The sequence below is a fragment of the Pseudonaja textilis genome, chromosome 10 (assembly GCF_049901715.1).
Source record: "Pseudonaja textilis isolate UNSWEBS1 chromosome 10, rPseTex1.2, whole genome shotgun sequence".
Lineage (NCBI taxonomy): Eukaryota > Metazoa > Chordata > Lepidosauria > Squamata > Elapidae > Pseudonaja > Pseudonaja textilis.
The window spans coordinates 19,784,263-19,799,954 of record NC_141999.1 but is presented as its reverse complement, the minus strand read 5'-3'; the positions used below and the strand labels follow the sequence as shown (position 1 = coordinate 19,799,954).

The 15,692-nt window shown below is 39.0% G+C and overlaps 2 protein-coding genes across 2 annotated transcripts; one reads left to right on the top strand and one right to left on the bottom strand.

Moving 5' to 3' along the window:
• Positions 1 to 2,848: 2,848 nt before the first annotated feature.
• LOC113448238 (interferon-inducible GTPase 5-like) lies at positions 2,849 to 7,953 on the bottom strand. The gene is made up of 2 exons (XM_026718847.2): positions 7,727 to 7,953; positions 2,849 to 6,099 (listed from the first exon to the last, which is right to left on the bottom strand). Exon 2 carries the CDS (start codon positions 6,070 to 6,072, stop codon positions 4,879 to 4,881), a length of 1,194 nt encoding a protein of 397 aa, XP_026574632.2. The 5' UTR covers positions 6,073 to 6,099; positions 7,727 to 7,953; the 3' UTR covers positions 2,849 to 4,878.
• Positions 7,954 to 10,009: 2,056 nt separating this feature from the next.
• On the top strand, positions 10,010 to 13,570 carry LOC113448228 (interferon-inducible GTPase 5-like). The gene is made up of 3 exons (XM_026718834.2): positions 10,010 to 10,218; positions 10,603 to 10,749; positions 12,182 to 13,570. Exons 2-3 carry the CDS (start codon positions 10,712 to 10,714, stop codon positions 13,341 to 13,343), a joined length of 1,200 nt encoding a protein of 399 aa, XP_026574619.2. The 5' UTR covers positions 10,010 to 10,218; positions 10,603 to 10,711; the 3' UTR covers positions 13,344 to 13,570.
• Positions 13,571 to 15,692: the final 2,122 nt, after the last annotated feature.

Below are 15,692 nucleotides of genomic sequence, written 5' to 3'. Positions count from 1 at the left end.
TTCCTTCAGGTGTAGTGAGTTTTCCATCATTGGAGGTTTTTAAGAAGAGATTGGACAACCATCTGTCTGAAATGGTATAGGATCTCCTGCTTGAGATTGGGGTTGATCTAGAATATTCTAGAAGATCTTCAAGGTTCTTTCCAACTCTGTTATTGTGTAGAGCCAGTTTAAAGGTAAAAGATAATTATAGACTAACGATTTCAGCTTCGTACAAAGAAAACTTATATAAAATGGCTCATGGTTGGCATCTACCCCCACCGATATTAGCCAAGATGTTCCCCAATATGACACCGAACTGCTGGAAGTGCAACTATATTCAGGGAACATACTTCCACATGTGGTGGCCTTGTCCATATGCACAGAAGTTTTGACAAAAAATTAGAACTTGGATACTAGAAATAACGAAACTAAAACTTGAACCTGAAATCTTTTTATTAGACATGATAGAGCCAAAAATGAAAAAGAAATACCAGTACCTGATTCTGCATATCATAACCGCAGTGAGAATAAGTTTTGCCCAAAATTAGAAATTGGCTATGACCCCCTCAGAAAACATGGTAATTAATAAAATACATGAGTGTGCTGAGATGGACAGACTAACCAAAATCTTAAAAACAATCAAGATAATGATTATTACAAAATATGGGCTAACTGGTATGATTGGTTAAAGAAAAGGTAACATTTGATAACTTGACAATTTATTGAAAACAAAGGAGACATCTAATGAATAGTAAATTTAAAGAGAGAGAGAATTAAAGACACTAAAAGGATGAGGAAGTTATTATAACAAGATAGAAGATGTCAATGATAGAAAAATATATGTGTAACTATCGCTCAAAGCTCTCTGTAAAATTTATATGTGTATGTATATGTATATGTATATGTATGTATGTATGTATATATATATATATATATATATATATGTAGATCTTTAGTTGTTCGGGTTTTCTCGCAGTAAGATTTGAAGTATCTAGGCAGCGTTTGATGAAGTCTCATTCATCATCTTCAGGCTTCTGTCTCAGCTCTGTGCTTCTCAGAGATCTCTGAGAAGCACAGAGCTGGAGACAAAGCCTGAAGATGATGAATGAGACTTCATCGAAACGCTGCCTAGATACTTCAAATCTACGCGGGAAACCCGAACAACCAAAGATCTACATATAAATACCACAGCGAGAACCTCAGAAAACAAATATATATATATATATATATATATATATATATATATATATATATATATATATATATATATATATATATATATATATATATATATATATATATATTTGTTTGTTTTCTTAAGTTTTCTCTGAGTACTTATATGTATGGCATTGTTTGTTCGGGTATTTTCCCACGTCATTATGGTTTTGCAGAAGCCTGATGATGGCAGATGAGATTCTGTCGAAACGTTCCTACAACTTTAAAAGCACAACTACAATGACGTGGGAAAATACCTGAACAAAGCTGAATACCATACATATATATACACATACATACATACATATACACACCCCAAAATCAAGTTCACCATGGAAACGGAAACAAACAAACAACTACCATTCCTAGCGGTACTAATCTACAAAAAAAAACAGATGGCACACTAGGAGCGTGGAGGGAAGAAGAAGAAGAAACCACACCCACCCAGTCACATGGCCATGCCCACCCAACCATGCCCACCTAGCCATGCCCACCTAGCCATGCCCATAAAACCGGCTGTTAAAAAATTTGAATCCCACCCCTGATGTAAGATATTAACCTACATAGGTAGCTCTAATTTTTTTTCTTGAGGTGACTTTGAGCACTACATGTTAAGAGAAATTTGAACAACATAGATAGAATTCAATGCAAACACTTAATATTCCCAAATATGGAAATATGATGAAGCAAATTTATGATACAAAAACGAGAATCTGGAAGACTTGTCAACTGGCAGATTGGTTTATATTAAAATGTTTCTCAACTGTGGCCACTTCCAGATGTGTGGACTTCAACTTCCAGAATTTCCAGGCAGGCTTGCTGGCTGAGGAATTCTAGGAGTTGATGTCTACACAACTGGAAGTGGCCAAGGTTAAGAAACACTAGTCTGTAAGTATCATGTCATACAGTGAAGCAAAACAGAATGAAAATCAAGGGAATAGACCAGATTTAGAATAAAAAATGAACAATGGAGAAGTCAATATGGTAAAATTACAAAATGGGGGAAAGAGAAAAGGAATGTCAGAGAATGTCAAAGACTTCTGATGATGCCATGAAAAAGTAGCTTGGAGTAAAAGGACGAAAGGAATGGAAGAGAAAACACATATTTTATTGACTTATTCACTTATTAATCACATAAAATGAGGATCCACATTATTTTACTTGGAAAGACAGGGTGGGCTGGAAAAGTCAGTGCCCTCCTAAGCTTACCGATGGGCTACAAATCTGTTGTCAATGGCCATTTTGCCGTCTGCATTCTAGGAGACTTAACCGTAACCCATGTTATCTATGTTTTCTGGTAAAATACACAGGAAAATCCCACTGGGGCAAATCCACTGAGGGTTGGGTTAGGTCTCCTTGAATTCGGAAGAGAGGGCTTATATTCAGGACTGAGCTTATTCTGTGGAGTTCTTGGTGTTCTGTGACCTTGGCTGTTTGCTTGCAGCAGTGATCGTGTGACACTGTTACCTGGTAGGCTACCTGAATCTTCTTCAAGCAAGCAAGCTAATTGAGAGAGCATTTTAGCCTCCACAGTTCAGCCCTGAGCCACCGAGATTCCCTTTGATTTGAGCTTATTTCATCTGCTTTCAGAGAGTCCTCACACCTCCTGTCTTCAGCCAAGGGACATCCAGACATTTTTTTAACAGCCCCATCAATCATTTGCTGCTCAGTTTGTAATTGTTTTGACAAATGTTTCAGTGAATAAATTGCAATTGAGTGCAGTAACTTCTAGCAGTTTCTAATGGTTGACCCCACAGTCTGATCAGTCAGGTCCTTCATTGGAATCTTTCTTTAAAATTTGTTTTATTTTAAGAGGACATACATTTCCAACAAAAAATATGGGACAGACAGATAATTACTGAACTTATACAATTAATGCTCAGTATAAAATTAATTAGATAGTCCAATTAAAGGACACTGAATAATTTTCATCATATTTTTAAAATGTATTATGAATTTTGTAGCAAAATATCCACTAATTTATCATTCATTATTGTTAAAAATAGAACAGAAAAAATTAAAATTTGTAGCTTGATAGTATTATTTCCACTATTTTAATATTTATTATTGTTACAAATACAGCAGAAAAAGTAAAAGAGAGAAAATAAGAAAAGCAACCTGCCCAAAACAACATATTTATATGATCAAGCACTTCCTCAGAGAAGAACTGAATCACCTATATACAGTCAACCTTTAAATACTGTATGCGTTGCATCCCACAAATAAAATATTCCTCCCATTTCATATCACATGCAATTCTGACTATGGGAGTTCCAGTTTTTTGCTTATGCCAATCATTTCCATTTCCTTTACAAGAAACGAAAGTAGCTTAAGTTTCGGGTTCTGGCAAAAGCAAAAGCCTTTTTGAGAGGAGTGGACTTCAACTGCCACAATTCCACAGCTTTCCCCAGGACTTTAACCCACCATTCCCCAGATTTTTCAAGAACTTCAGACCCCATAATTCCCTGCCAAGGCATTGTGGGGTACATCCAGAAATAGTTACTTTTCTAACAGGAGTCCAAAATCCTGAATCTTGCAAAATTTCAAAGATATCGTATATAAACCAATAAGTGTTCTTATGGTTGAGTAGTTTTTATGTCATAATAGGGAAGGTTTTTTCACTTTCCCATACTCTCATCCCTATAATTGTGTTGCATTTTGAGAGACTCGATCCAACAACCGAGGCCAGGCCTCTCGCCCTACAAAACAAAAAAGCGAACCAACGAAACACAGAACAAAATGTATAACCAGAGAAAGAGAGAGACTTCAACAAAACAAGACCAAATCCTGAACCTTGCAAAATTTCAGATACATCATATATAAATAGATAAGATTTCAGGTAGTTGAGTAGTTTTATTTCAATTTTGGACAGAAAATTTATGGAAATCGCAATGGGGGCCTCTTTGATGACTCCAAAGAGAGGCAGAGGCATTAACAGTGGGAGATGGATAGAGGAAAGGTGTAAAAATGAACAAGGAAAGTGGTTAGTCTGCCTCAGTCTGTAGTTAGGGATCCCAAACAGAGGTCATACGAGAGATGGAGGTACAACCTCCAGGAGGAGAAGCAATGGTTGGAGAATAATCAAGGAGAGAGGCAATCTGGAACAAAGGAGAAATTTCCTTAAAACAATTAAAACAGAGATTATTGCAGTAATTTTGATTATTGTTGCACAAGATACCTCTACCAAGATGACACACTGTTAAATGGAAGATGAATTGTTTGTACTTTATTAAAAAAAAAATATTAAAAAAAAAGAATTTCAAATGCTTTAATTCCCAAGGCAGCATGGGGTATGATTCCAGAGACCGTAAAGAGAAGCAGAGGCATTAGCAGTGGGAGATGGATGGAGGATAGTTATAACAATGAGCAAGGAAAATGGTTAGTCTGTCTCAGTGTGTAGGTAGGGTAGAACAGAAAAAATTAAAATTTGTAGCTTGATAGTATTATTTCCACTATTTTAATATTTATTATTGTTACAAATACAGCAGAAAAAGTAAAAGAGAGAAAATAAGAAAAGCAACCCGACTAAAACAACATATTTATATGATCAAGCACATACTTCAATTGAGCAAGCAAATAGATAGTTCTACTATGGCTTTGAAGCACATTATTATTTTCCTTCCCTGCTTTCATTGGAGGAAATGCTTGACTGTCTCCTTCAAACAGGGTTCCCTGGGACTAGGATCACTCAAGAAGCGTTGCTCGAAGATTTCGGGCATCTTCCATAACATCATCCAGAAACGTGTTCAGAAAATGATATGTGACAGCAAATGAACTTGCTCCACCAAACCCAGACCCAATAAGAGGTATAAAAGTAAAAGCCACTTCAACAATCGACACATTAAACCAGAGAGATGAGCTCATCAATAGAGAAAATACCAATCCTATGTTTATTGTGTTGGCTAATGGAGTTTTCTTGACAGCCGATCTCAACTCTTCAAATCCTTTTCCAGTGTGAATTGCCAAAAAACGGAGCGAATTGGCATCGAAACCAAATGCGTTGCAGATGCATTTCAGAGCATCCAGCAATATTGGAATATCACAAAGCATAGAGAGACCTGGAACAGGCACTACTCCACAAGCACAAGATACCAATGCCACTTTCTTTATATATGATGTTATTTCAGCTTTTTTCATCATCAATTCACTTTCAGAGAAAAACTGCGCAGCCATTGTTGAAATATGCTTCTTGTAGTAAGGAAGTTCAGCAGCCATTGTCTCTCTCAGGAGAGGGAAATCATAACGATACTTGTCTGCCTTCCCGTTGGAAATCAGAAATACTCTTGCAGACGGACCACCTGCCATTCTCAAATTATCTTCACTATAGCGCCTTATACATGCCAGGGTTTTCTCCATATTGAAATTCTTTTTCTTCATTTCACCTTCGATACTAATATCAATTTTGCTACGTACATAATAAAACTTCTTTCCCGTTTTGTGTATTTCTTTTGCCAGCAAAGCATCATTTTTAGTAAAGCCGTCAGCGGTAACCATAATAAAGACATCATATCTTTCAAATTGGACTTTCTGCACATATTCGGCTTCTTTAAACATAGGCGTTCCGAACCTCGGAAGGTCCCATATTTGGATATTGGGACAAGAGGGGTGGGGATATGCCTTTGGCACCATGGTTCCTTTGACTGTTCCAACTTCAGCCGCCTCATCATCATCATCCATTACACCCCGGAAGGCATTGACAAAGGAGGATTTGCCAGCACCTGCCTGCCCAGTGACTGCAATATTAAGGGGCAGATTTTGCATCTCATTTAAATGTTTTTGGTAGTTATCAGCCAGTTCATGAATGCTGCCTTGACTCAAATTTCTCTGGAATTTTTCAAATTGTCTCCTTAGAAAATCCCTTGTCATTTCATTGCCCATCGTTGCTCTTTGTTCTGTGCAGATTATCTGGAAAGGAAAAGAGAGATTGGGATGCTTCTCAGCTTTGTCTGGCCCTGTGAATGTTAAGGTTGGAGAAGACCCCAAGAATACCATGGACTCAAACCGACGAACCATTAAACCAATCAACCCAGAATTTTCATGGAGGCTCAAGTGTCCAGGCTCAAATTATCTTCCTTTGGACACATGATGTGAAGACCCTGCTCTTGGCTGATGGTGGGGAAAGTGGAAAGGAAGAGAATGGGGTAGGCTGTTACATGGGAATGAGTGTGCCATTAAGAGTCTTGAAAAAGTGGTTTGGGAATAGACTGTTAAGGGGAAGAACTATCTATGTAGTTAGAAAATGAAAAACAGTTGATGGCAATTAAAAAAAGAACAAAAATCGGGGGAGGTGGGAAAAGTGACTTTTGAAAGAAAATTAAAATGAAGAATATTACATATCTCTGCTTGTCTCTCCTGCCTACAAAGCCCTAGTTTCCAAATGTTGGAAGCTTGATTATTATTTCAACCCTTCCCTTCCCTCCTTCTTGGAGGGAAGACAGTTAAGGAGGAATTGGTTTAAGTTTTTTTTCTAATGTTCACTTCCATCCTGAAGGAAATGGAAGTACTTTCAGACTTCAAGATTCTATGAAGGTAACCTTACAATAATGTAGAATTTGCTTATCTGCTGATGTTTCCTACCTGGTCTAAACCCTAAAGCTGAAATTGTGCTATCCCAGCCAGTCTATGGGAATTGGATAGTTACTTAGGAATTGTGCGCTGTCCCCTTAAGGGAATGCATCATGGGAAATGTAGTTAAAGGTATCCTGGGAAATGTACCTCATGTCACGTGTCCAAAGGATTACAGATGTGGCCACGTGACATGAAATAGGACAGAAAAGACATCATTCTTGCCGACCTGAAAACATTTCCTTTCCTGGTCAGTTTTTGCCAAAAACTAGGGGGGGTCTCTTCAGAGTCTACTGTTCCTACCCTTTGTAACCTGGCTTGTATCTGACAGTTCCCTCTACTGCATTCCATTGCTGTGTCTCCCATACCATTACAATTGGTGTCTTTAACAATTGCAGCACCTAGGCCAATTGGGAAGGATAGCAGGGTGGGGGGAGAAAAACCAGCCAGGAATAGAAGAAGCTTTCCAGATGTTCTCCTCCCCAGACAGACAAAGCGAACCCCTCCTCTTAACACCACTCTAAATTCCTGGCCTGTGTTTTTTCCTTTGGTGCATATTCCGTTGTCTTCCTTTCTTGTCAATAAAATCATTGGCACCAATGTAAGGGAGCCAGTCATTAACTATATCCCAAGATCCAGAGTAAGCTCAAAGAAGGCATCATTAAATGCAGGGGAGAACAGCCTGCTGCTCCTCCAGCTCACTCCCAAGAAAAACCCACAAAATCTTTGGCTCCAGAAATGAGGAGTAAAGGATGGATGGATTTCCTTAACCTTTAAGCGTCTGCAGCCATTCACAAATTCCTAGGCACAAGGCACACTTCTTTAGGAGAAAAGAAAAGGGTATCTAAGGCTACTTTATAGGAAGATCAACAGAACCTGCAAAGACAACAGAATTTAAAACCAAGGAATACCAATGTACAATCATCCTAAACATCGACCGGGGAAGGGTGTGTACACAAATCCTTACTTGCTTTTCTAAAAGGAGTAATTCTCAAAGAGGTCCACGCAGGTTGGGATTGCTCTCTGTCCAGTGTCTCCAGATTCCTCAGAGAAGGACTGAACCCCCTATATACAGTCAACCTTTAAGTGCTGTGTGCGTTGCATCCCACAAATAACAAATATTCCTCTCATTTCCTATCACATGCAATTCTGACTATGGGAGTTCCAGTTTTTTGCTGATGCCAATCATTTCCATTTCCTTTACAAGAAATGAAAGTAGCTTAAGTTTCGGGTTCTGGCAAAAGTAAAAGCAAACTTTTGAGAGGAGTGGATTTCAACTGCCACAATTCCACAGCTTTCCCCAGGACTTCAACCCACCATTCCCCAGATATTTCAAGAACTTCAAACCCCATAATTCCCTGCCAAGGCAGTGTGGGGTACATCCAGAAATAGTTGCTTTTCTAACAGGAGTCCTGAATCCTGAATCTTGCAAAATTTCAAAGATATCGTATATAAACCAATAAGTGTTCTTATGGTTGAGTAGTTTTTATGTCATAATAGGGAAGGTTTTTTCACTTTCCCACACTCTCATCCCTATAATTGTGTTGCATTTTGAGAGACTCGATCCAACAACTGAGGTCAGGCCTCTCACCCTACAAAACAAACAGGAAAACCAACCAAACACAACACAAAACTTATGACCTGAGAAAGAGAGAGACTTCAACAAAACAAGACCAAATCCTGAAATTTGCGAAATTTCAGATACATCATATATAAATAGATAATATTTCATGTAATTCAGTAGTTTTATTCAGTTTTTGGCAGGATAGTTTATAGAAATCTCAGTGGAGGTTTATTTGATGACTCCAAAGAGAGGCAGAGGTATTAACAGTGGGAGATATTAACACTGTTGAGAAAGTCCAGAAATATTTCACAATAAGAGTTTTACACACCTCTACTCATTGCAGAATACCTTATGCCACCAGACTTGAAATTCTAGACCTAGTTCTAGAACTATGCCGTCTTTGGTCTGATGTAAGTATAGTATATAAAATCATACATTGCAATGTCCTACCTGTCAATGAATACTTCAGCTTCATCCATAACAATACAAGAGCACACAATAGATACAAACTCAAGGTAAACCACACCACACTTGATTGCAGGAAATACGACTTCAGCAACAGAGTGGACAATGTCTGGAATACTCTACCTGACTCTGTTTTCTTCCCCAAACCCCAAAAACTTTAACCTTAGACTGTCTTCTATTGACCTCACCCCTTTCCTAAGAGGTCTGTAGGGGGCGTGCATAAGCTCACCAACGTGCCTACCGTCCCTGTCCTATTGTCTCTTTTATTTTTCTGAAATGTATCCATTTCATGTATTCATAACTATGTTTATTCTTATTATCTTTTAAGTGATTGACAAATCAAATAAATAAATAAAAATGAAATAAATAAAAAATAGAGATGGACAGGTGTAAAAACGAGCAAGGAAAGTGGTTAGTCTATCTCAGGCTGTAGTTAGCAGAGACATGGAGGTGGAGCCTTCAGGACAAGAAGCAAGAGATAGAGAAGTCAAAATGGTAAAATTACAAAATGTGGAAAAGAGAAAAGGAATGTTATTCAGAAAGACTTCTGATGGTGCCATGAAAAAGTATAATAGCTTGGACAAAGGACAAGAGGAATGGAAGACAATACTCATATTTTATTGACTTACTTATTGATCACATAAAATGTACCAGGGGTGTCCAACTTGCACTTTAGATTGATCAGCCAGCTTTGTATGAGAATTTGGGAGGGAACCACAAGTCTTTAAAGTTGCAGGTGACCCTGTTGTAGGCAATATGCTGACATTGTAAACCGCTCAGAGAGTGCTATAAAGCACCATGGAAGCAGTATATAAAGTGTTGTTGCTATTTATATAGCTATCCCTTTCATACAAGGTGACCCTGGGCAGCATACAATCATGATATATCTCTTTAGATAAGAAAGAGAAGTTGAGAAATGAAAGAAGAAAATAGTGAGAGGTGGAGAAAGGAAGACTTGAGTAACCAAACGTTCTATTGGGTAAAAATCATCAACCGTTTTTAACTATCACAACTTTATGCAAGAGCTCAGGTATCTCTACACACACACACACACACAATCTTGCAAGATTTCATGATGATTTCAGAACAAAACATAAAGAAACCTGCCCATCCAGAGTTGAAAACTTACATCAGCCAAGATGTTAGGACTGGAGAGGATGTGTAGATGAGACCATTCAGGACACATCACTGGTGACCAGTAACTGTGCCCTGGAGGTAGGTATTATGTAAGTGACTGTGCGTAACTCTGGATTATGAGGAGAAACCTGGGCTTTTGCTGGTGTATCACTGCAGTGGCCCTCAACCTCGCAGAACTGGTTGTGGAGGACTTTCCCTCTATGCCTTAGTTTTGAAGAACATCCCATCTTAGAATTGGGTCCAAGTTGACATGAAATTTCATAGCCTCCATGCAACCCATGGATTTGACCCAGGTAATTTTAGCTCTGATTCAGAATGGCTGATGCTTGACCTACATCCGGAAGACATCCGGTTATCTATAATTTGTTGTGTTGGATCATTTTTTTTGTTTCAGGTTGTAGTCATTCTAGATCTTTGCAAAGATGATGGCCCCATTCAAATAATTCCCCTCGGGTACCTGAGGAATTGTGAGGGTTTTCTGAAGATCCTTGGAAGGGAAATGAGTCACACACAAACTCAGTCTGTTCAGATTTGATGGCATCTCGATGAAACAAATGTTTCAGTTTCCCAATGGGCACATAAATGTACTTTTCTGTACTTGTACAATCCCTCATCAACCTGAAAAAAACCTTTCCTTTTATTGTCTCTGGGTGTTCTTGCCTTTTCAATATCTGCAGAAACAACTTGAACTGAAAGAGGAGAAAGAAGGAGGCTCCTTATGGATAAGAGGGAAGATTAAAAAAAGAAACCAAAGCAAAAGACCAGGAGGGAGAAAAAAAGAAAACCATGGCTGAAAGTGACCCAAAAAATCTACCTGAAAGCAGGTAAAGGATAACTTTTGAACTGAATTTCTTATTTCCAGACTTGCTTGCTTGCTTACAATAGGCATTTAGTTCCCAACTGCCTATTGTTTTGTTGTTGTTGTTGCTTTTAACTGTGCAGTCACTTGGTTTGTGTCTCTCAGTCCCAATTGTTTAATAAATAAAGAAAATGATTGATAGATAGATAGATAGATAGATAGATAGATAGATAGATAGATAGATAGATAGATAGATAATAGGAAGAGGAAGGAGAGGAAGATTGGAGAGAGAGAGATGCATTGGTAGATGTAGATAGAATTGATTAGATAGATAGGAGAGAGAGAGACAGAGAGACAGAGAGAGATAGCAATAGCACTTAGACTTATATACCACTTTATAGTGCTTTACAGCCCTCTCTAAGAAGTTTGCAGAGTCAGCCTCTTGCCCCTAACAATCTGGATGGAAGGCTGAGTCAACCTTGAGCTGGTAACACCTGAACTGCCAAACTGCTGGCAGCAGGTGATCAGCAGAAGTAGCCTGCAGTACTGCACTCTAACCACTGTGCCACCACAGAGATAATAGATTGATGAGAGAGAGCAAGAAAGATGGATGTTAATATTGCATTAATGTATATACAAAATTTTTACTATAGCACATTTTCTTCAAAGAAGCTAGCAAACATTTTAATAGTTACATACAAAAAAAAAGAGGAAAGTTCTATAATAGGCATGTTCAACTTGTTCTCATGGGTCACATGCAGCCCTGGGCAATTTTTGTATATAATATGCAGCCCAAGACAATTTTTCTTGACTCAATGTGGCCCAGGCAAGCCAAAAGGTTGGGCAACCATGACCTACTACATCACCAAGCCAAGAGCATTCATCCTCAGGAGAGGTTCAGAAAGTCAAGATGGCAGCTACAATCATGTGATCAAAGCCGCCACCACTACCCTTTTTTTTACAGGCTTAGCCCAGGCAACGCACATCAAAAAAGGTGCAAACTTTTGATGGAAGGGTCATGGCCGACATTTTGACTCTTCTGGGTTGCCTGCAAATGGTTCTGCTCCAAAGAGTGGAATTCAGAGGTGGTATTCAGCAGGTTCTGACCAGTTCTGGAGAACAGTAGCGGAAATAGTTGAGTAGTTGAGAGAACCGGCAAATCCCACCTCTGACTGGCCCCGCCCTCATCTATTCTCTGCCTCCCGAGTCCCAGCTGATCAGCTGGATCTTCTTCTTGCCCTGCACAGGAGAATGGAGCTGGAAAGCAGGTTAGTGGGGTGGGGAGGGAATGGGGATTTTGCAGTATCTTTCCCCTACCGCACCCATCAAGCCACACCCACCAAGCCACACCACGCCCACCAAGCCACACCCACAGAACTGGTAGTAATAAATTTGAATCCCACTGCTGGTGGAAATGTTTGAGGTTTACTATCTTCTCACTTTCCCCTCTTTTGCAGTTCCGGACATGATTACGGTACATTTGGATCCTCACGTAGGAAAAAATTTGAGGCAGCTATTTCTGAAGGGAAGCTCACCGAGGCCCTCTCTCACATTCTGGACCAACCGAGCAAGTCCTTTGCCGATTTTCCTCTCCGCATTGCTGTGGTAGGAGAGCCAGGTGCCGGGAAGTCCTCCTTCATTAACACCGTGCAGGGCCCACACCTGGATGAGCCCGATGCAGCTGATGTTGCAACAAAAAAAGGCACGAGGGTAGAATTCGGTCAGGTTGATTTTTCAGAGATCACGTGGAACAAGGAATTGCTTCGGGCAGAAGACGCCGATGGCAAGGAGGTAGACTTAAAGGACTTCCATTACTTCATCATAGTAGACCCTCAGATTTGCCAGGCTACTCCTTTGTACCTGGCGCTTAAGATCCAAAAAATGGGCAAAGAGTTTTTTCTGGTTCAAACTAAGGCAGACCTGCAACTGGAGGAAGCTAAGAAGCGACGGCCATCTAAGGACGGTGAGGAGTGTCTCTTCCTCATGGTAGGTTCCTGCAGGGAGTCCTTGAGAAATAAAGGGGTGAAAGAACCTCAGATCTTTGCTGTTTCCAACAAGGATCCTCAGCACTTTGATTTCCCCTATCTACGGGAAACCTTGATGAGCGAGGTCTTGTGGAAGAAGATTCTTGCTGTCCTTTCTCCTGTTTTGGAAGGGAAGGCCAAAAAAATGAAGAAAAAGAGCTGGCTGCTCACGGTTCTTTCCGGATTTATAGCTGGGATCCCCGTCCCAGGAATTGCATTCTTAGGGGGCCTTGTCATCCTCATGACGTTTGCTTCCTGGTGCTGCCGTAAATTTGGTGTGGATGACCCATCTCTCCCCAAAGTTGCAGAGTTAATTAAAGTATTACTCCCAGATCTGAAATCAATGATGACCTCGCAATCCAAAAAGAAAATGGTTTTACAGAAGCTGCCAGATTCCCTGGGATCTTCAGTGATGATTGCAGAATATATTTATTGGAATCGTTTCCCCATCATCGGCTGCATATTGTCGGTAGTAATTTCACTCATTTCCTCTTTCTTCACCCTGAATAAACTTCCGTCAGATGTTAAGAAAGATATCCAGAATATTGTAATTACAGCTTTCAAACCGAAGAAGACAGAACCTGAAAACTCATAAATTATTATTGGCCCAACAACGTAAAAACAAAAAACCACCCAGCTTTCAAATCCTTGGATGCAGTTCCAAAAATTACTGCAAACTGGAGGTTTTTTATTTTATTTTTAGGAATAATGCATTTTTTTAATGTGACAGATGTGGGGAAATTATTAAATCCCTGACCAGACAGGAGTCCCATTAAATTTAGTTTTAATTTAACTTAATAGGCAAAATATAGTATTTTTCTTCCTGTCCAACTTATGTTTTGTAGCATGGGAGCCACTGTCAATCAAGGACCAAGTTCAATTCTTAGCTAGAACAAAATTTTGCAAAGCTGAAATTTGATTAGATGAAATATAGATTTGTATGATAGAAAACTCACAACGTGCATAGTTATATTGCTTCCATCTTATCAGAAAAAAAATTCCACAATCCCCCCCCTCTTCAATTACATATAATATGGCCCTTTATCTCAACAAAGCAGTATGAGAAGTGCCTATGTGAATCTGATTGGTAAAACATATGATTTCCACTTTATTTTATTTATGCCCTTTATTTTAATTTTCAAAGATAGGGTCTTATTACTGTTCATTTGTATTTTGTATTCTGATATTTGCCTAATGGTTAATCAATAAAGTAAATTCGTATTAGACTTGGTTGCATAGTCAGCCAGATGTTTAGACTGGATTTGCCATTTTTATCCTCCTGTCAAGTTCCCCCCAAGGACTGAGAAAGGCGGATATTGTTTGATGGTGTTAACAATATGAGATGTAAGCTGTTCCTGGTAAAGCTGCCTTTTGCAATTGACTGATGGGGATTGTGTCAATGCCAACAGTGTTCAAGTGGTCCTTCAGATGTTTTAGGATTGCACCTATAACTGCTGATACCAGCTTTGTAACGATCATTCTATTTATATTTGCAGGATTTTGTATTTTGTGACTTTTCCCCCCCAGTTTTTTTTAATCTTCTGTTCTGCTGTTTCCAGGGATTGTCACATTCACTATACAGACTTCTTTATTTTTCTTATCAACATGTGTTAAGTCTGGCTTGTGATGTTTCAAGTGCTTGCCTATTTTAATTTTAAAGTTCAAGAGCACTTTTCGTTTTCTATTTCTGGATCGATTTAGTGATCCCATTGGTTCCTTCTTACAGGCAAATGGAAATTCTTGCAGATCTTCCATCACCACACCATCATTGCTACTTCGTCATGTCATTGAAAAAATTGTAATTGTGATAATGATTAATTAATAAAGTATTATCATCTATTCACAAGAATGTGGAATCACAGCTACCAGGTCTTTAGCTAGTGTGGGCCTTCAGTTATTCTATTATTATAGTTTGTTGCATAGTCAGCCATCTGTTTAAACTAGAGTTGTCATTTTTATCCAGCTATTGAGTCCTTCCCAAGGACTTGGGATAGGCAGATGTGTCACTTGATGGCATTAAAGCTACTATTACCTTAGTATGTAAACTATTCCAAATATAGTGGCCTTCTGCAATTGACTGATGGAGATTTGGTCAATGCCACTGGTGTTCAAGTGGTGCTCCAGTATTTATATTTATTATTGCTATCCTCCTACATTCTGTGGATGAGAGGTAGCATATTAGGTCATGGAAAGGAAGGTAGTCCTCAACTTACTATCACAATTGAGCCCAAAATTTATGTTGTTAAGTGTGAAATCTATTAAGTGAGTTTTGCCCTATTTTACGTATGTTCTTGCCACATTTGTTAAGTGAATCACTGCAGTTGTTAAATTAGCAGCATGGTTGTTAAGTAAATCTGGTTTTCCCCATTAACATTGCTTGTCCGAAGATTGTAAAAGGTGGTCATAAATATGAGACAGTTATCGAGCATCCAAATGTAAATCACATGACCCTGAAGATGCTGCAGCGGTCGTAAGTGCAAAAAGCGATCATAAGTCCCTTTTTTCCAGTGATGTTGTAACTTTGAACCACCACGAAATGAACTGTTGCAAGTCGAGGAATACCTCTACACGCATTTATTTTTTAATCATTGATTTTTAGGTGAAACCGGTCACAGAAAGGAATAAGCTCTGTTTTTTTTTTCTGGCAGAGAGCTATCAAAACAAACTAAAAACAAAACAAAAGGAGAAATGTTTCCCCTTTTGCATTTGAGTGTGCAAGAAAGACCAGGAAAGGAGAAAGAGGAAAGAGAAAGAAAAAGAAGGGAAGATGGGACGAGAGCAAGGAAGGAAAAAGAAGGAAAGAGGGGAAGGAAGAAGGAAGGAGAAGGAAGAGGGAAGGAAAAAGAAGAAAAGGAAGGAAGGAAGGAAGGAAGATTATAATGAGAGTGTGGGAGGGTCAGAGGGGAAATCCTGTCTTAGCACTTGTCCACCACGCGACACAAGT

Bases quoted from the DNA above. Each gene is read 5' to 3' on its own strand.
- LOC113448238 (XM_026718847.2), bottom strand. From the start codon at position 6,072: ATGGGCAATGAAATGACAAGGGATTTTCTAAGGAGACAATTTGAAAAA.
- LOC113448228 (XM_026718834.2), top strand. From the start codon at position 10,712: ATGGCTGAAAGTGACCCAAAAAATCTACCTGAAAGCAG. The intron at 10,750-12,181 runs GTAAAGGATAAC...CCTCTTTTGCAG, and splicing joins AAAAATCTACCTGAAAGCAG to TTCCGGACATGATTACGGTA.